At 37.5% G+C, this 16071-nt stretch overlaps 4 protein-coding genes across 4 annotated transcripts; all 4 read left to right on the top strand.

Moving 5' to 3' along the window:
• Positions 1 to 7147: 7147 nt before the first annotated feature.
• Positions 7148 to 8118, top strand: CTAM01_11388 (uncharacterized protein; the record flags this gene model as incomplete). Its single annotated transcript, XM_060527399.1, has 3 exons — positions 7148 to 7418; positions 7474 to 7769; positions 7861 to 8118. The coding sequence occupies 3 exons, from the start codon at positions 7148 to 7150 to the stop codon at positions 8116 to 8118; spliced, it is 825 nt and encodes a 274-aa protein (XP_060377969.1).
• A 1457-nt stretch (positions 8119 to 9575) lies between these two features.
• Positions 9576 to 10848, top strand: CTAM01_11387 (TfdA family Taurine catabolism dioxygenase TauD; the record flags this gene model as incomplete). The annotated part of the gene is made up of 3 exons (XM_060527398.1): positions 9576 to 9743; positions 9815 to 10547; positions 10601 to 10848. 3 exons carry the CDS (start codon positions 9576 to 9578, stop codon positions 10846 to 10848), a joined length of 1149 nt encoding a protein of 382 aa, XP_060377968.1.
• A 1573-nt stretch (positions 10849 to 12421) lies between these two features.
• CTAM01_11386 (major facilitator superfamily transporter) lies at positions 12422 to 14503 on the top strand (the record flags this gene model as incomplete). The annotated part of the gene is made up of 8 exons (XM_060527397.1): positions 12422 to 12691; positions 12766 to 12795; positions 12854 to 12916; positions 12974 to 13021; positions 13081 to 13274; positions 13332 to 13496; positions 13548 to 13733; positions 13792 to 14503. 8 exons carry the CDS (start codon positions 12422 to 12424, stop codon positions 14501 to 14503), a joined length of 1668 nt encoding a protein of 555 aa, XP_060377967.1.
• A 987-nt stretch (positions 14504 to 15490) lies between these two features.
• On the top strand, positions 15491 to 15895 carry CTAM01_11385 (uncharacterized protein; the record flags this gene model as incomplete). Its single annotated transcript, XM_060527396.1, has 1 exon — positions 15491 to 15895. The coding sequence occupies one exon, from the start codon at positions 15491 to 15493 to the stop codon at positions 15893 to 15895; it is 405 nt and encodes a 134-aa protein (XP_060377966.1).
• Between the last annotated feature and the right edge of the window lie 176 nt (positions 15896 to 16071).

The following is a 16071-nucleotide window of genomic DNA, read 5'->3' as shown; positions in this document are numbered from 1 at the left end:
AGGGTATTAAGAAGTAACTAAAAAAAAGATTTTTAAAATAATTAGTTTTATTTAGTACGAGCGGCGAGTAATATTTTTAATAAGTTTTTTAAATTTATAATTTTATAAAAAGGAGGGCTTAATTTTATTAATTATACTTAATTACTTATTTAACTCTTAATAATCTATTTAGTTCTTTTATACACTACTTAGTATTTATTTTTAACTATTTTTTTAAAATACTATTTTAAAAAAGGTAAGTTAAAAAAAGAAGTAATTTAAAAATTATAGAAAGTACAAGGCTTAAGAAGTTAGAAATATATAAAATAATAAAAATTAGTAACTAATAAAAATCCTAAAATTAATTATTATATTTTTTTATAATAATATAAACATTTACTACTATTATTAAAAAAAGAATTATTAAAACTTATTTTTTTATATTAAATAAAAAAGAGGATCTTAATAAGTATAATAGTTAATAATTTAAAAAAGTAGTTATAATTATTAAAAATAATAAAAACGAAAGTAATAATAAAATAATAAAAAGAAATAAGAATTATTTAGATTTTAATAAATTTATTAAGTAGTAAAAGTATAGATTTACTATAACTAGTATATAGATTAAATATATTTTTATTAAAATTAAATATATTAATAATTATTAATATAGGTATAAACTAGAGTATAACCCTTAGCGAGTTAAGGTAAGGGAAAAGAAAAAGAAACCCGATCTTAAATAGAATCCTAATTCTTTATAAATAAGTAAATATTAACTTAAACTATTAAGGGACGTAGATATATAAAATTACGGATTAGCTTAATAATAAATAAATTAACGTAGTATTAATCTATTTAACAAAGGTTTATAAAAAAAAGGGCTATAGGGGTAACTCCTATTTTATAAAATTATAAATAACTTTAATTACTAATTAAATAAATAGTTCGTAAGTATAAGCTTAGGAATTATAAAAGTAGTTAATAAATTTCTTTATAAATAAGGGGTATTATTAATATAATTATAATTACGAGAACTATATAAAATTTTAATAATAACGATTATAAAAGAGGAATTCGTACTATAGAACTAGGTATAAGTTAATAAAGCGTATAATCGCTTTAACGAATTTAAAAAAAAAAAATAAACGATTTAAATTTCTTTTTTATAATTATTAATAGTAATTTATTATTATAAAAGGATATATAAAAGTAAAATATAGTACTAAACGTATAATAATTAATAATTCTATTTATTTTAATTTATAACTTATTATTATTATTAATATAAAATTCGGCGCTAATTAGTTAGTAAAAAAAAAAAATAACTTAAAGTTATTAATAATACGTAGTAATATAAAAATCGTATATAAATACTAAAAATATAATAGTAAATATAAAGTAATTTATAGATTTTAAAAAGATTTTTTTAAAAAAGAAATTATATTTTAGGGGGAAGTATAAGGTTTTATAAAAAACCTTAATAATATTTTATAATTATTATAAAAAAATTGGGATTAGAGAATATTAGTACTATTTAGTAATTAATATTATACTTATAAATAAAGCTTTTAATTATTATTATAAAGCGGTACGTAATTTTAATTAAAACGACTTTTTTAGTATTATTAACGTAATCCGAAGCCGTTTTAAGACTTATAATAAGAATTCAAAGCTCTTATTTAAACTATAAGTAATTCTTTTTATATTTATAGCTAGGATAATAGAGGGTAAATTATAAATAAAAATCCTCGAAGAGCTTATTAATTAAATTAATAAACTAATAAAAACTTAGTTAAATAAGGGGATTAATAAGTAAAAAATTAGATATTTTTATATTATAATTTAATACGTATTAGAGGTAAAAATAACCCTATACTAAGTATTTAAAAATGATAAAACGCTTTATTTAAAACTAAGATCTAGTTTTAATATTAAAATAAAAATACTACGCTAAACTTATTTTTAAATATATAATAGCCCTTATTAGTAATATTAAGTTAACCGGATATGTAATAAAAAAAAATTAGGTATAGTAATTGCTAATAAGGAGGCCTAAATTTATTAAATAAATAGATATTTAATTTATAAGTAGGGTAATAAAAAAAGTAATATTTTATTTATAAAAAAAAAAAAATATTAGTTAAGTAACTATTCCGAAGAAGAGCGTACTAAATTATATAAATAATATAAAAAATTAAGGGTAATAAATAGTAAAACTAGCCCTTATTAATTTAGCTAATTCTTTATTATATATAAGGATAGATCCGGGGGTATAGAACTTAATAATAGTAATTAAAATAGCGGTTTAGAATATCCGCCCCTTATAAGAAATTTAAAAAATAAAAAAGATCTCGCCCCCTATATTAATAAATTAGATTATAATAAAATTAATAATATTAACTACTTCTTTTTTATTTTATTAGTTTTTAAAAGATATATAAAGCTAAACGAACGAAAAGTAATAAAAGCCCTTAATAAGTAGGCTTTTATTTATAAATAATAAGAGAAGGGTTTTTAAATAATAAATTTAAAAATAAATAAAAAGACGAATTTAATAGTATAAAATTCTATTTTTTTAATACTTAAGGAGAAGATATTACTTTTATTAATATTAAAAAAAAAATAGTATTAAGAAATTCTAGGAGTAGTTAAAGGGGTCCTTTTTATATTACTTAAATTATTCGAGTACTAAGCTCGTATAAGTATTTTATATAAATAAAAAGTATAGCCTAAATAATTTTTATAATATTATCCTAGATATTAAGGTATTATAATAGTTAATAAGAGGAAAGGGGTAATTCTAAGTACTATAAAAAATCGTATTAGTAATATTAAATACGTTAATAATAAGTATTATAAAAATTAGCTTTAGCCTAAATAAAGAAATTATTACCCTAAGTATAGTAAAAATAAAAACGTACTTCGGAATAATAACCTTTTATATTTTACTTATTAATATCCTATTTCTTTTATATTTAAAAAATATAGATCGACTAAGTATTATATTTAATAATATAAAGAATAGAATCTTTAATAATAAGTATTTTAAAATAGTTAAATAATAATAAGGGTATACGTTTATAAGGCTTATTAATAATACGAAATTAATTAACTATTTAATAGAAAATAAGCTTAGATAATTATATTAGAGATTTAGGTACTTATTAATTACGAGGCTATATAGCTTTTTAAAATAATTAAGTAATTATAATATCGAAATAGGGGCGCTAGAGTAATTAATAAAAATATATTACTAATACTAAATAAATACGTAGAGCTTATATAAATTTAAATTTAAATTATATAATAAGCTTAATTTTAATTAGGAAATCGTCGTCGATATTTTTTATTTAAATAGTTAACCGGTCCTATATATAATTAACGAGGCTATATTATTTTAAATAGGGTAATTCCTCTAGGATTTATAAATAAAAATAGTATAAGTAGTTTTATAAAAAAGCTAGATTAATATATATTAAGGATTATTAAATAGTATTAGAACTAATACTAATACGAGTTTTAAATTAATAAAATTTAAAAAAAATGCGCCGGTTTATAATATATAGTTAAAAGTCGTACTTATAAAAGCGTATTATAATATTAAAAAAGTAAAAAGGGTATACTAGTAGCTAAAAAGAGTATTTAGAATTATAAAAAAGGAAAACCCCGATTTTATTAATAATAAATATTTTTAAATAGTACTTAAGTATTATAATAATACTATAGGGCTTAATAAGCTTATATTAATGCTATTAGTATTTAAAATATACTTAAAAACGATTTTAGCTTCGCTACTATTATTAAATATAAACTAACGAGCCTAAGTAATTAAAAAAATAATATGGGTATTATATAAAGTAAGTATAAAAAAGTAAATTAACGAGGTAATTACTATATATAATAAGCTTAATATAGGGGCTAATTTAAATATACCCCTAAATTTAAATATATAAGTATAGTAAGAAATTAATTAGTAATAAGCTAAACTATATAAATTAATTTTTATTAACGAGTGTTTTTATATAGTTATAAGAGATTATAACTAATTACTCGAAGTATTAATTATAGTAGTTAAACTATATTATATAGATCTTATTGAGGTGATTTTTAATTTATAAAAAAAAAAAGAGCTAAGGGAAATAGTATAACCCGTAGTAAAGGTATAAGAAATTATTTTTAATAAAATTATTATAATAGTATTAATAAATAATGAGGGAAAGGAAATTATTAAAAGGATATTAATATTACTAACGAGACGTTATAAAAGATTATAATAATAAGCCCTAACGTAGTAATTTATTATTAATAACGAGGTATTTAATATTTTTTATATAATAAAAGAGAAAGCCGATTTTAAGTTAGTAATTAAACTACGTAAAAAAAGTATTATTATAATTACTAAAAAGTTATATAAGGGATTAGATCTTATTAAAATAAACACTCTACGTAATTAAAGGGTTTATTAATTTATTTTTATAACGCTAAAAAATATAAAGGTTTTTATATATTTAAATTATAAATAGTACGTAAAAAAAAAAAAAAAAGAATACCCTAACTATATAAAAAATCTAAGTATATAATTTAGGGGTATAGTAACGTTAAAAAGGTAACGTTATTTATATAATTACCCATAGTATAATATTATAATTAGTAATTAATAATAATATTAATAGTATTATTATAGAAAAAGGGATATAAGATTTAGAGCTATAATATTACTTAGGCCTATACTTAATTAGCTATAGGGCTTATAAAGAAAATCCTAGCTTACTTATTAAAGGAAATAGTTAGTAAATACTTAAAAAGTACGATTATTAAAGTACTTAAATTATTATATAAGCTTATAGAATCGGGTATTTATTAATAAGCTATATACTACGATTTTTATATTAATTAATTATTAATAGTTATATTTACGTATAACCCGTACTTACTAATTTCTAAGTATAAAAATAAATAATTTAGAATTATTAAAATATAAACCGACAATATGTTAGGCCTATTTAATATTAACTTTATAAAAAAAAAGGATAAGGAGCTCTAAAAAGCGGGCTTCGTAATAAAGCTAAAAGAGGTCTTTATAATAAATAACTTATTAATATTTAATAATAATATTTTTATAATTAAAAAGGAAACCGTTATTTTTTAATAAAAGGGGTAGGGTAAGAAAATTACTCTCGTTAATTTAAACGTAATTAATATTAAAATATAATATAAAGCTAAGCTTATATAAGGGATATATATTATAAATATATACTAATTTAAAATAACTTTTAACTATACTAAAATAGTATAAGTTATAAATTTAAATAAATAAAACGTCGAAGTATTTAATAAGTAATTTAAATAGTAGTAAATAAATCTTAATCGAGGCCTCGTTTATTACTTAATTAACCTCGCTATTAATAAGCTCTACGTTTTTATTAATAAGTTATTTATAAATAATAATAACCTTATTTTATAATTAGGGTATATTATTATCTTAGTTAATAAAAATATAAATAAGAATAAATTTATTATATATAGTAATATAATCTATTACTTATTAACTAAAAATAAGTAAGTAACGAGAAGTATATTAATATTAAAAGTTTATAATATAGTTAACGGCGTTAACTTCGCTTATATAATTTTAATAATGCTAAGGAAGATTACTAATTAACTTAACTTTTTACTAATTTTAATAATTATTTATACCGATTCTTATTTACTATACGAATACTTTATTAAATTAAAAATAATAAAAAAAAAGAGGCTTATAATTAATATTATAGCCCTTAAGTAATCGTACGAAAAGTATAAGATTTTCGAGATTTATTAAATTAATAATAATAATAACCTTATTAACGCTTTTATAAAAGTAATATTTAATAAGGGGTTAAAATAATTCGTAAATAATAAAAAAGTTAATATATAAATAGAGGGATAGGTTATATAAAAAGAGTAAAAAAAAGGGGGAAAAAGAGACGACTTAATAAATATACCCGAGGTTAAATTATATTTTTAATTATAATAAGTAAATTAATAAAAAAAAGAGAAAATTAGTATTAAATTAGAAATCTAATTTAATTATAGTATATAGTTAATTACGTAAGGGCTAATTAGGGGCCTTATTTATAATTATTATAACTAGCTTAACCTATAGTTAGAACCTTTTTTTTATACTTATATAGAAATTTATATAGTTTAATTAATCTCTTTATTAACCTACGGTTTGAACTAACTACCCTGTAATAGGGATACTAATATCTAGAGATGTGGCAGTGCGTTCTGAACTAAGACAAAGTCTCTCTGATTACCTTACTCCGTATAACCTTGCCAAAAGTCTCAACGTACCCTTGACCTCTGCTCGAGTTAATTACTTTCGTAAGTAAAGTAGGATCAGTCTTAACGGAGCAATAGTATTCCGTCGGTTGCTGCATGACTCTAACCCGACGGGATGTACAGGGTTGTTGACTTCGTGTTTCTCCGGATCTTTGACTGTGAGACTCACAAAAACTCGCCGTGCAGGTCTTTGTGATTTATGAGCAAATAGTCGTCTCAAAACCCAGACCACCTCGCTAGGGAATGAGTCCTATAGACTTATACTTTACCACTTCAACTGTGCCAACCTGCCCTGGCTTTGAACCATTGGCGAGGTGGACCGAGTCTCATAAAGAACAGATTCAGGATCCTCCTTCTGCAGCTTCAGCAAAAGCAGAATGACATATTCTATCAATTGGGGAATTGTGCTAAGGGCAAGGTATTGGGTTTTTTGGTGAAGCCAAAGAGGCTTCTTCATAATTTATTTGACTTTCCGCTCATCGTCGATCCGGAAAGACGGCAAGAGCTATGAGGCCCAAATTCTTGTCATGGCGTGGTTTCAAGTCATGAGATTGAAAGCGGGTTGATTCTGGGGCGGAGATTGTCGATCAGTCAGTATGTTGGAGCCTGCTAGCCTGGCAAAGCCGACGGGCATGACCGGGACGTGGGGCACCGAGGCGAATGCATTTTACGTAGGGTGGATGAGGCAATGCCAAAAGTCGAACATTTGAAGCTGCTGACTCGTTTCACGAAGATCTCGAAGCCGGTCTATTTATCTTCATTTTCTACCGCATCGCTGAGGCCGTAATACAAATGTCTCATTTTCCCTCATCTCGGATGATTGTCTTTCCATCGCAAAACGTTAATGGGACAGATAGCGGTAATGGATTCTGAGACATGTCGTGAAAAGGGCCGGCTGCTTGCGTGGTCCGACGATGACCCCAGCACCGGTGAACAGCCACGTAGAGTAAGCCAGCGACTTTGGGCGCCTTGTATCATCACGGTACTTGCGTTTTCGAACCTTCTTCTCGCCGCTCTCTGCGTGTGCCTCATGCTGCGAGTAGGTGGCCAACCTGCACCAGAAACTGCACCACACACCGTTGCAACCTCCGGGCCCCCGTGGCTTCCACCACAAAGTAACGAAATAGCTCAGTTCCCTTTCTTGCTATTACAAGGAATTGTAAAAACCAGAATCACAGACATTTTCTAATACTAGCTGTGCTGCAGTACCGATGAAGAAGACGCTCAACTCCGAACCGATATATGGAGGCCCGATTACGAATGAGAGCAAGGAGGCTTGGGATGCATTGATGCCGCGTATGTTCCCGACACCTGGTTCTGAATCGAAAGATCTGACATGTACGCCAGACGGCCGCGGTTTTGTTATCATCAAGAATGAGACGGCTGTTCCTGAGATGCCAAAGTTCAATGCGACCATGAGTGAGTATAAGGGAGTAATTTCGGTCTTCCACCAGCTCCATTGCGTGGTAAGTTTTCAGCATCCTCTACAATTAAAGTATCTGCCAAGAAGGCAATTGCTTTCCATTAAAGATGCTGAGAAAACGACAACTTCAACAGTGGGCTACTCGGGAGGCCTTCTTTCGGTTACTGCGCGATGGCAATTCGACTGAGATCGACCTTGAACACCTTGGTCATTGCTGGGACTTTGTCAGACAAGCCATCCAGTGTCGTGCTGACACCACCATCGAGTGGCAGGTGTCAGATGAGCTCTCTGGAAGCCTGGGATGGGGCTATCAACATCAGTGCTATGATTATGACGCCCTGCTTGCCTGGGCTGAAGAGCACAGGTGGGGTGATGAACAGAGTATTCACTAAACAGTTCTCTACTACATCAAAACTCCATTATGCCAGGCACGCTTGATGAACTGTCTCATGTTGACATCACATTTCTAAGTCATGGCCCATTGTTCCGTATTTTCTAGCCGCTGGTCTTGGATAAATATTTGTACTCGGCACGGTTCAAAGCTGATACGATATGAAATCTTTCTCATGCTGTGTCATACTGGCTAGCAGACTTGGAAGGAATGCTCATGCTCCTCAGAAAGTTAAGTAACAGTCATTGTCCGCCGAGCTGCCACAACAACTCTCAGTGGTTGTCCACAACTTAAATGTTAGAATGACCTCACATGAAGTCCAGAGGTGTTGACTAGAGATTTATCTTTCTGATGTGCGAAAGCCTTCACGCTGTTGGGACTAGATTACCAGCCTCCGTTCATTACGGTTATATCAAATACCAATTTAGAAGATCGACCACCATACTCGATTACTGTAGCTGAATCGGAAGAAGATATGCGTACAAGTCTTAAGATAAAAATGAGGTGCTCGATCCAAACGGTGGAAACCGGGGCCGATACCGGTTAACCTCCGAAATAATCCCCGAAAAGCCATCCGATTCCGGGGCCCAACGATGCCGGGAATACTGCAGGCAGCAAATCACCATCAACTTCTCAATATGGAAGCGTATCCGAGTGCCGACCGACTTCCAGGCCTGCGCCGTGCGACAAAAGGCACAGGGACTTAACCGCCCGCCCCACAACGAACGGACTTCGTCCACGGAGCTAATATGGCACTACCTACTTAATTGTACTCAACCTCCGTTGCTCCTACAAGTTCTTCGTCACAACTCGACTGAAGCTATTTCATTGCTCAGGCTCTCATTGACTCTCCCTGTGTCGAAAACCATCGGGCTGAACTCCTTCACAGATGCTATTGATTCTCCTTGTGATGACCAGAGTACAAGCCGGCACCGCCCAAATTGCGGGGTCAACAAACACACACTGAGTCGCATCAACAGATTGCGTGCTCAACGCCCAGGATAGCAACATTGCAACCACCATTGCTAATCAAAGCCATTTCTGATGGTCTCTTTGGTAGTCATCCCGCCATAAGATCGGTCTTGTTAGATATGAATGGCGTCATTTCCCCCCATTCAACAGACCCGACTCCTCCATCCTTTCGTCTCAGGAGGTACTGAACGCCAATAACATTACAATGTTCCATGAACCCATCAGTCGGTACCGCATCGGCTGGTACTACTTGGCTATGTCTTGTTAAAAGTCCGAAAGGCAACGCAATCGAATCCTTGTCAGTATGCAATAGTTGGGACGATTGCCCCTCATCGGATATACTCCGACATAGACAACGTTTTGGAGGGGTAGTCTATATAAACTCACGGACACCACTTCGAGTCTTTAATCCTAGACGTGATAATCCATCCTTGATTCAACGTTAAGAAAGGAGAAAAAGCATCAGTGGCAATATACTAATTTACAATGGCCCCTTCAGCAACCGCGACAGCGACTGTGACCGACCCGGCCAACCTCCCAGTCAACAACCTCCGCCTGTACGCCGACGGCTCCGGGGATTACAAGGAGCTCTCACCCACAACCTACGACAAGGACACTGAAGCCAAGGGAGGCGATGGTCACCAGGGCGCGAAGGTCAGTACCGCCTCAAGAGCCCAACAAATCATGCTTGATTAGAAGAAGAAAGACTGACTTTATTAATGTAGTACCCTCACTACCTACCCACGTGGAACCCCGAACAACAATACCCTCCCCTGCAGCCTTTCCAGCATGTCGAGCACGGCAGAGACGCAGACCCTAGCTACCCCGATCTTCTTCCCAAGGACGCACAAGTAACCGACCTCACACCCTCAATCGGCACAGAAGTCAGAGGCGTTCAACTTAGCACACTCAACAACGCTGGCCGTGATCAACTCGCTCGCTTCGTCGCCGAGCGTAAGGTCGTCGCTTTCCGCGCACAGGACTTCGCCGATCTTCCTATCGACAAGGCCCTCGAGTTCGGCGGTTACTTTGGTCGTCACCACATTCACCCGACCTCAGGATCCCCTGAGAACTTCCCCGAAGTCCACCTTGTCCACCGTGCTGCAGGTGACAGGTCAGCAGAGAAGTTCTTCGCCACCAGAACCAGCTCTATCGCGTGGCACTCCGATGTCTCATACGAGCAGCAGCCCCCTGGCACAACTTTCCTCTACATCCTCGACAAGCCTGAGACAGGGGGTGATACTCTGTTCTGCAATGCCGCTGAGGCTTATAACAGACTGAGCCCGCTCTTCCAGGAGAGACTTCACGGCCTTCAGGCTGTTCACTCTGGTATTGAGCAGGTCGCTGCTTCTGTCAAGAAGGGTAGCATCAAGCGTCGCGAGCCTGTTGCAAACACACACCCTATCGTCCGCACACACCCTGTCACCGGCGAGAAGGCTTTGTTCATCAACCCTCAATGTGAGTTTGAACATCCCATACCATCTCCACTTGAATACTGATCATCATCTTAGTCACGCGCGAGATCGTTGGCCTCAAGAAGGAAGAGTCCGATGCTCTGCTCAAGTTCCTCTACGAACACATTGCTTGGGGCGCTGACTTCCATGCCCGCGTGAAGTGGGAGGAGGGCACTGTAGTTGTTTGGGATAACCGCGTCACTCAGCATTCAGCTCTTATTGACTGGAACAACGGTTCAAGAAGGCACTTGGCTAGAATCACACCACAGGCTGAGCGGCCGTATGAGACGCCCTTCAAGGGTTAGAGCGCTGCAGGGGTGAGGAGTTCTGTGTTGGGTACATCAAAGACTCATGCCGTCGGTAGAGACGAGCAAGCTTCTGAGCAATAGTCTGCAAGACCAGCCGTATGAGCCAGGTAGTTACGAAGGAAATGCCAAACTGATGATTGATTTTTACGTACTTGTGAATCGGATCCAACGCAAGTCAAAATGTACTTAGTGATTGACACCATGTGTGAACTCAAAAAATGTCTTCGTTGCCCATCGCTAGAGTTAGCCGGGAAATGATAACTGCGGAACATGCATTGTTACTTCTCTGAAGCTTATCAGCCAATTGCCTCAGTTGTGAGAGGAGAAACCTTCTTGTTCACTCCAATCCTGGTCCCGGGAAGATACCGAGTTCCTTTTTGCTGGTACCAACGTCTGAGACCTTTCCTTAACCCTTATCACCGTCAAATATCACTAGCGGATGATGAGATAGTTCCAGTATCCCAAATGAATGGTTAGCCCGATAGAGCTGAAGTATATTTTCCGAGCTATTTTGAACTTGGGGGCATTTTCTGCCCTTGACAAGCCACCGCTGAGGGCTGGAATCACACCGTCGGACCCAGACCTCTGGGTAAGACAAAGACCTTACGGCCTTTAATTAAGTATCTAGTCGTAGTAACGAACGATTGAGGCATTGGGTTGTAATCAATTCTTGGCGTCAAGTTGCACAGCCGATTTGAAGGGACCGCCGGAGGGGCTGGCAGTTGACGCGGGTTGTTTCTTTTGCTGTTATCTGATTGGCCAATCTCTCACACTTCGGCCCAAGAGTCTGTCGCAATCCCATGGCCCCCATCACGCAATAAATTCTCCAAGCCTTTTTCGTCAACAAACGTGTGGATGCTCATGCCGCTTGAGACACACAAGGCTCAATAGGGACGGGCATGGATTATCCTCGTTGTCGGCCGCACTATCCACATATGGTGATTGACTCGTCATCTTTGCGGCCTTGAGCAGCTCTTCTCAGTCGGCATCTAGACCCTCACACATCCACTCCCCCAATCACTCCCGGCAGTCCAGACGGGATTCCTTCCGCTTAGCTGAAGCCTCTGTAAAGTAAGCTTGAATTGGCTGTTTGTAGCGCGCTCCATGCCCCCAGGTAAGGGCCGCCGCCCAGCTATCGTCGACGACATTGAACATGGCCGGAGCCACCCCGGATCACACCCCCCACGCTGCCCAGCACAACTCGTTGGACCATTGACGTGCGGCGCAATCCAGTCAAGCAATTGCACCATAGATAAGAAGTTCTATTCGCTCAAGGGAGAAAATCGCCCATGAGGTGATTGCCTTGGATCATCGCGACACTGTAAAGGCTTTTCTGTCTCTGGAGAGCCCCTGTCATCTAATGTCGGGAAGGAGGTTTGAGATGGATCTGGTTTGAATACCACTACCAGATTGTCGGGTCCAAGGATGGAATGTATAAAGGTCTTTGCATCTCCGCGGACCGGACCATGCTCCCGGTACCTCTGTGTGGCTAGAGCTCAAAAGACTTCAACAGGACTCTGCATTCAACACGACAATTGGTTTGTCAATTGTTTGCCAGTCACGTCCAGCCATGGCCTCGAAAGCAGTTGAAGGTCCCCTCAGGGATTCGACTAAAGAGGTCAACACCATCCAGACCCAAGCTGCTACCGACACTTCAGCTTCGTCTTTGAAAGAGCAGGTCGCCCAGCAGTACGGGTCCACCGACGAACATGTCTTCTCAGATCCCAGCATCGCCGACCACTGGCGGAAGGTCTACGAAAAGGCTTCGTATGAGAACCGCCACCGTTTCGATCCCAACTACACATGGTCGGCCGAGGATGAGAGGAAGTTGGTCAGGAAGGTATACTTTTGTCCACCTGCGCATCGGAGTTAGTCAACACGGACTCAAGTGAATGCTAATTCGACTCGGCGTAGATTGATAGGAAAATCATGGTGTGGGCTTGGGTAAGAAATACATCCTTTGAGCATATTAATGATGGAATTAAGCTAACGGCATTGAAAGGTCATGTTCTGTGCTCTCGATTTGCACCGGCGAAACATTAATCGTGCAATCTCCGACAACATGGTAAGAAGTGAAAGGCGTAAACTACGGCAGTATTGAAGACGCTAACTCGCACACCAGCTTCCCGAGCTCGGCATGACCACGAACGATTTCAACTATGGACAAACTGTTAGTATCCGCATGCGACAAGATATCTTGTGAGGCTCATAGGCTTATGCATGGTCCAGATTTTCCTTCTATCATTCCTCGCTGCCGAGTTGCCAAGTGGTTTGGTCAGCAAGAAGCTTGGCGCCGATGTTTGGATCCCTTCGATCATGGTTGGCTGGTCAATTACGGCAGGATGCCAGGCTTTCTTGTCAAACCGTGCCGGCTTCTACGCTGTGAAGGCTCTGCTAGGTCTTCTCATGGGTGGATTCATCCCGTAATCTCTATCCTTTCCACCTTTGCTTTGAGAGCGCAAGGTACTAACTTAAAGCAGTGATATTGTTCTATGGCTTACATACTTCTACAAGTCTAATGAGTTGCCTCTGAGACTCGCATGGTTTTGGACAGCCCTCAGCACTGTCAATATCGTTGGCTCACTCGTCGCTGCTGGTGTACTTCAGATGCGAGGTGTCGCAGGATGGGCCGGTTGGAGATGGCTGTAAGTTTTTGTCGCAACCGGGGCTCTTTGTTCAAAACTGACTTTGGCTAGATTCCTTATCGAGGGTATCGTAACACTCATCATTGGTCTCTTCTCGTGGGGTCTCATGCCGCCCGGTCCTACGCAGACCAGGAACTGGTTCCGTGGGAAAGATGGATGGTTCACCGAACACGAAGAGCTGATTATGGTCAACCGTTTGCTGCGGGACGACCCAAGCAAAGGTGACATGCACAACCGGTATGGATACTCGTACTCTACGACTCTCACTGTGAACATCAACTAACTCACTGAGCAGCGAGGCTGTTGGACCGTCTCTTCTGTTCAAGGCGATCAAGGACTGGGAGCAGTGGCCTTTGTACCTGATCGGCCTTACCACCTATATCCCGCCGTCCCCGCCGAGCACATACTTGTCCTACATCCTGCGCCGACTGGGCTTCTCGACGTTCCAGGCCAATCTTCTCGCCATCCCATCACAGTTCTTGTTTGCCGTCAACCTCTTGATTATCTCTTGGGTTTCCGGAAAGTTCAAGGAGCGCGCCATCGTTTCCTCCATCTCAAATATCTGGATCTTCCCCTGGCTGGTTGCTCTCGTTGCACTCCCTGCCGATACCAGCACTTGGATCAGATATGCGCTGCTGACGGGCCTGCTGAGTTACCCTTACTGTCACGCGATCTTGGTCGGATGGAATGCCAAGAACAGCAATGCCGTGCGAACAAGAGCTGTTAGTGCCGCGCTGTACAACATGTTCGTTCAGGCGGGTAACATCGCGGCTTCTAACATCTACCGTGATGACGACCAGCCTCTGTATCGCCGTGGAAACAAAATTTTGCTCGGAATCTGCTGTTTCAACATTGTTCTGTTTTATTTTGTCAAGGCCTTCTATATCTGGCGGAACAAGGTTCGCGACAGGCGGTGGAACGCCATGACCAAGGAGCAACAGGAGGACTACTCTATCAACACCACGGACGAGGGACAGCAAAGACTTGACTTCCGTTTTGCGCATTGAGAAGCAAGGCACGTAGTTATTTTGTAATATTGTAAGGGTAGAGCATCTCCAGCGCCGCTGGCTAGAAATATTCGGGGACAAACTCTGATCTTGTCACTGGAGATACCATTCTTCAAGTAGAAGATAAGCCCGCGAAGAGAATTAGGACCTCGATCATCTTCCCAAGATCTTCCCATACGTAGAAAATTGTTTTGCTAAAGTAATTGTCTCAAATAAGAAATAATTGTAAATAAACGCCACGTAAATGGTGCTTTCTTGTTACGGTCTTTTCATCGAGAGGAGAGAAACTTGTCGACGTTATCTATTACTCCTGACGCGAAAGCAATTGACGGCTTGCTGACGGCTGTCGAAGGCCATGACTGCACCAATGCAACTAATGCGCGAGTTTATTGATTGGCACAATTGGATACGCTCAAACGGAATGAACTAAGTCAGCCAGCCAAGTGATCGACAAATGGTTATGCAACAGTTTGATGTGCCAGTCAATAAGGCCCGAGATTGACGGCGGCCTCGAAGGCTATGTGGTACACATAGGACTGAACAACTCTTTTACTCAATAACAATACTACCATCTGGAAACTTCTTGCTTCTTACGGAATCGAGTGTATTTTACTCACCGTCTACTTTGCTTTGCTCTTCTAGCTTTCGCCAAGCACAACAAAAACATCATCCAGCTCGGTCGACATGCTTCAGGCATCGCAATCTAACGGCAAATCAAGACTCTTTTATCGCGCTTACGAGGCAATCAAAGGCACAAAATATGACTTGTTTACGGTCGCAGCATTTCTTTTTGTCGAAATCCAGGCTATTGTCATCTACAGCCAAGTAAGACCCAGCGCATACGAGTGTCGCTCATCATTACAACTCATCGTCTCAGGATCAGCTTCTATGTGCTGGCCGTAATGCTGCCACTCATACCAGATTCGACACGTCGTAGCTGAATGGAGGGCGCCATCTGGTTGGTGTCTTTCTCATTCACACCTCTGCATGGGTTCTCTGCGGGTCTGCGCCAACAATGCCCAAGTCGACTACTACCACTACGAAGTTGTCCTTGATGCCTGCCCAAAGAACCACCCATGGCAGATTTCGGTCCGAGCTGCCATGTTTACAATGGCTGCGATGGTGCGAATACCACCGCTTTTCGGCCTATGTTCCAGCTTTGTGCTTTGCTTTTATCGGCGCAACCGCAAAGCGTGGCAGGTAACATGGCTTAAGAAGGTTGCCAAGGGAGCAGTCATTTCATATGCGACTTTCAACTTCATTTGTGTGTGGGGAGCCTGGCTAAGACTTGTTGTCTTTTTGGAAGCGCCAGTAAAGAAGACAGAAGATGCCTGGAGCCTGGGCCAAGCACTGCCATCACCGCTTGGACACCGGTCCTGGTGGAGTTCATAACCATCTTATGTCGTAAGTTTACCATCACCTCGCCGCGGTTTTATTACTTCTATGTGAAAGTCGGAGACGAGGTTGGGCATGCCAGTCGTTTTCCCATTGGGTTCAAGGAGGAGAATGTATTCTCCACCAGCAAGAAACAGATGGTCTCTTTGGCGAAGCAGGCGACTGCGCAACAA

This window comes from Colletotrichum tamarilloi (assembly GCF_030869305.1).
Source record: "Colletotrichum tamarilloi strain Tom-12 chromosome Unknown Scaffold_61.1, whole genome shotgun sequence".
NCBI lineage: Eukaryota > Fungi > Ascomycota > Sordariomycetes > Glomerellales > Glomerellaceae > Colletotrichum > Colletotrichum tamarilloi.
The sequence above is the reverse complement of the archived record's forward strand: the minus strand, read 5'-3'. Positions and strand labels throughout refer to the sequence as shown.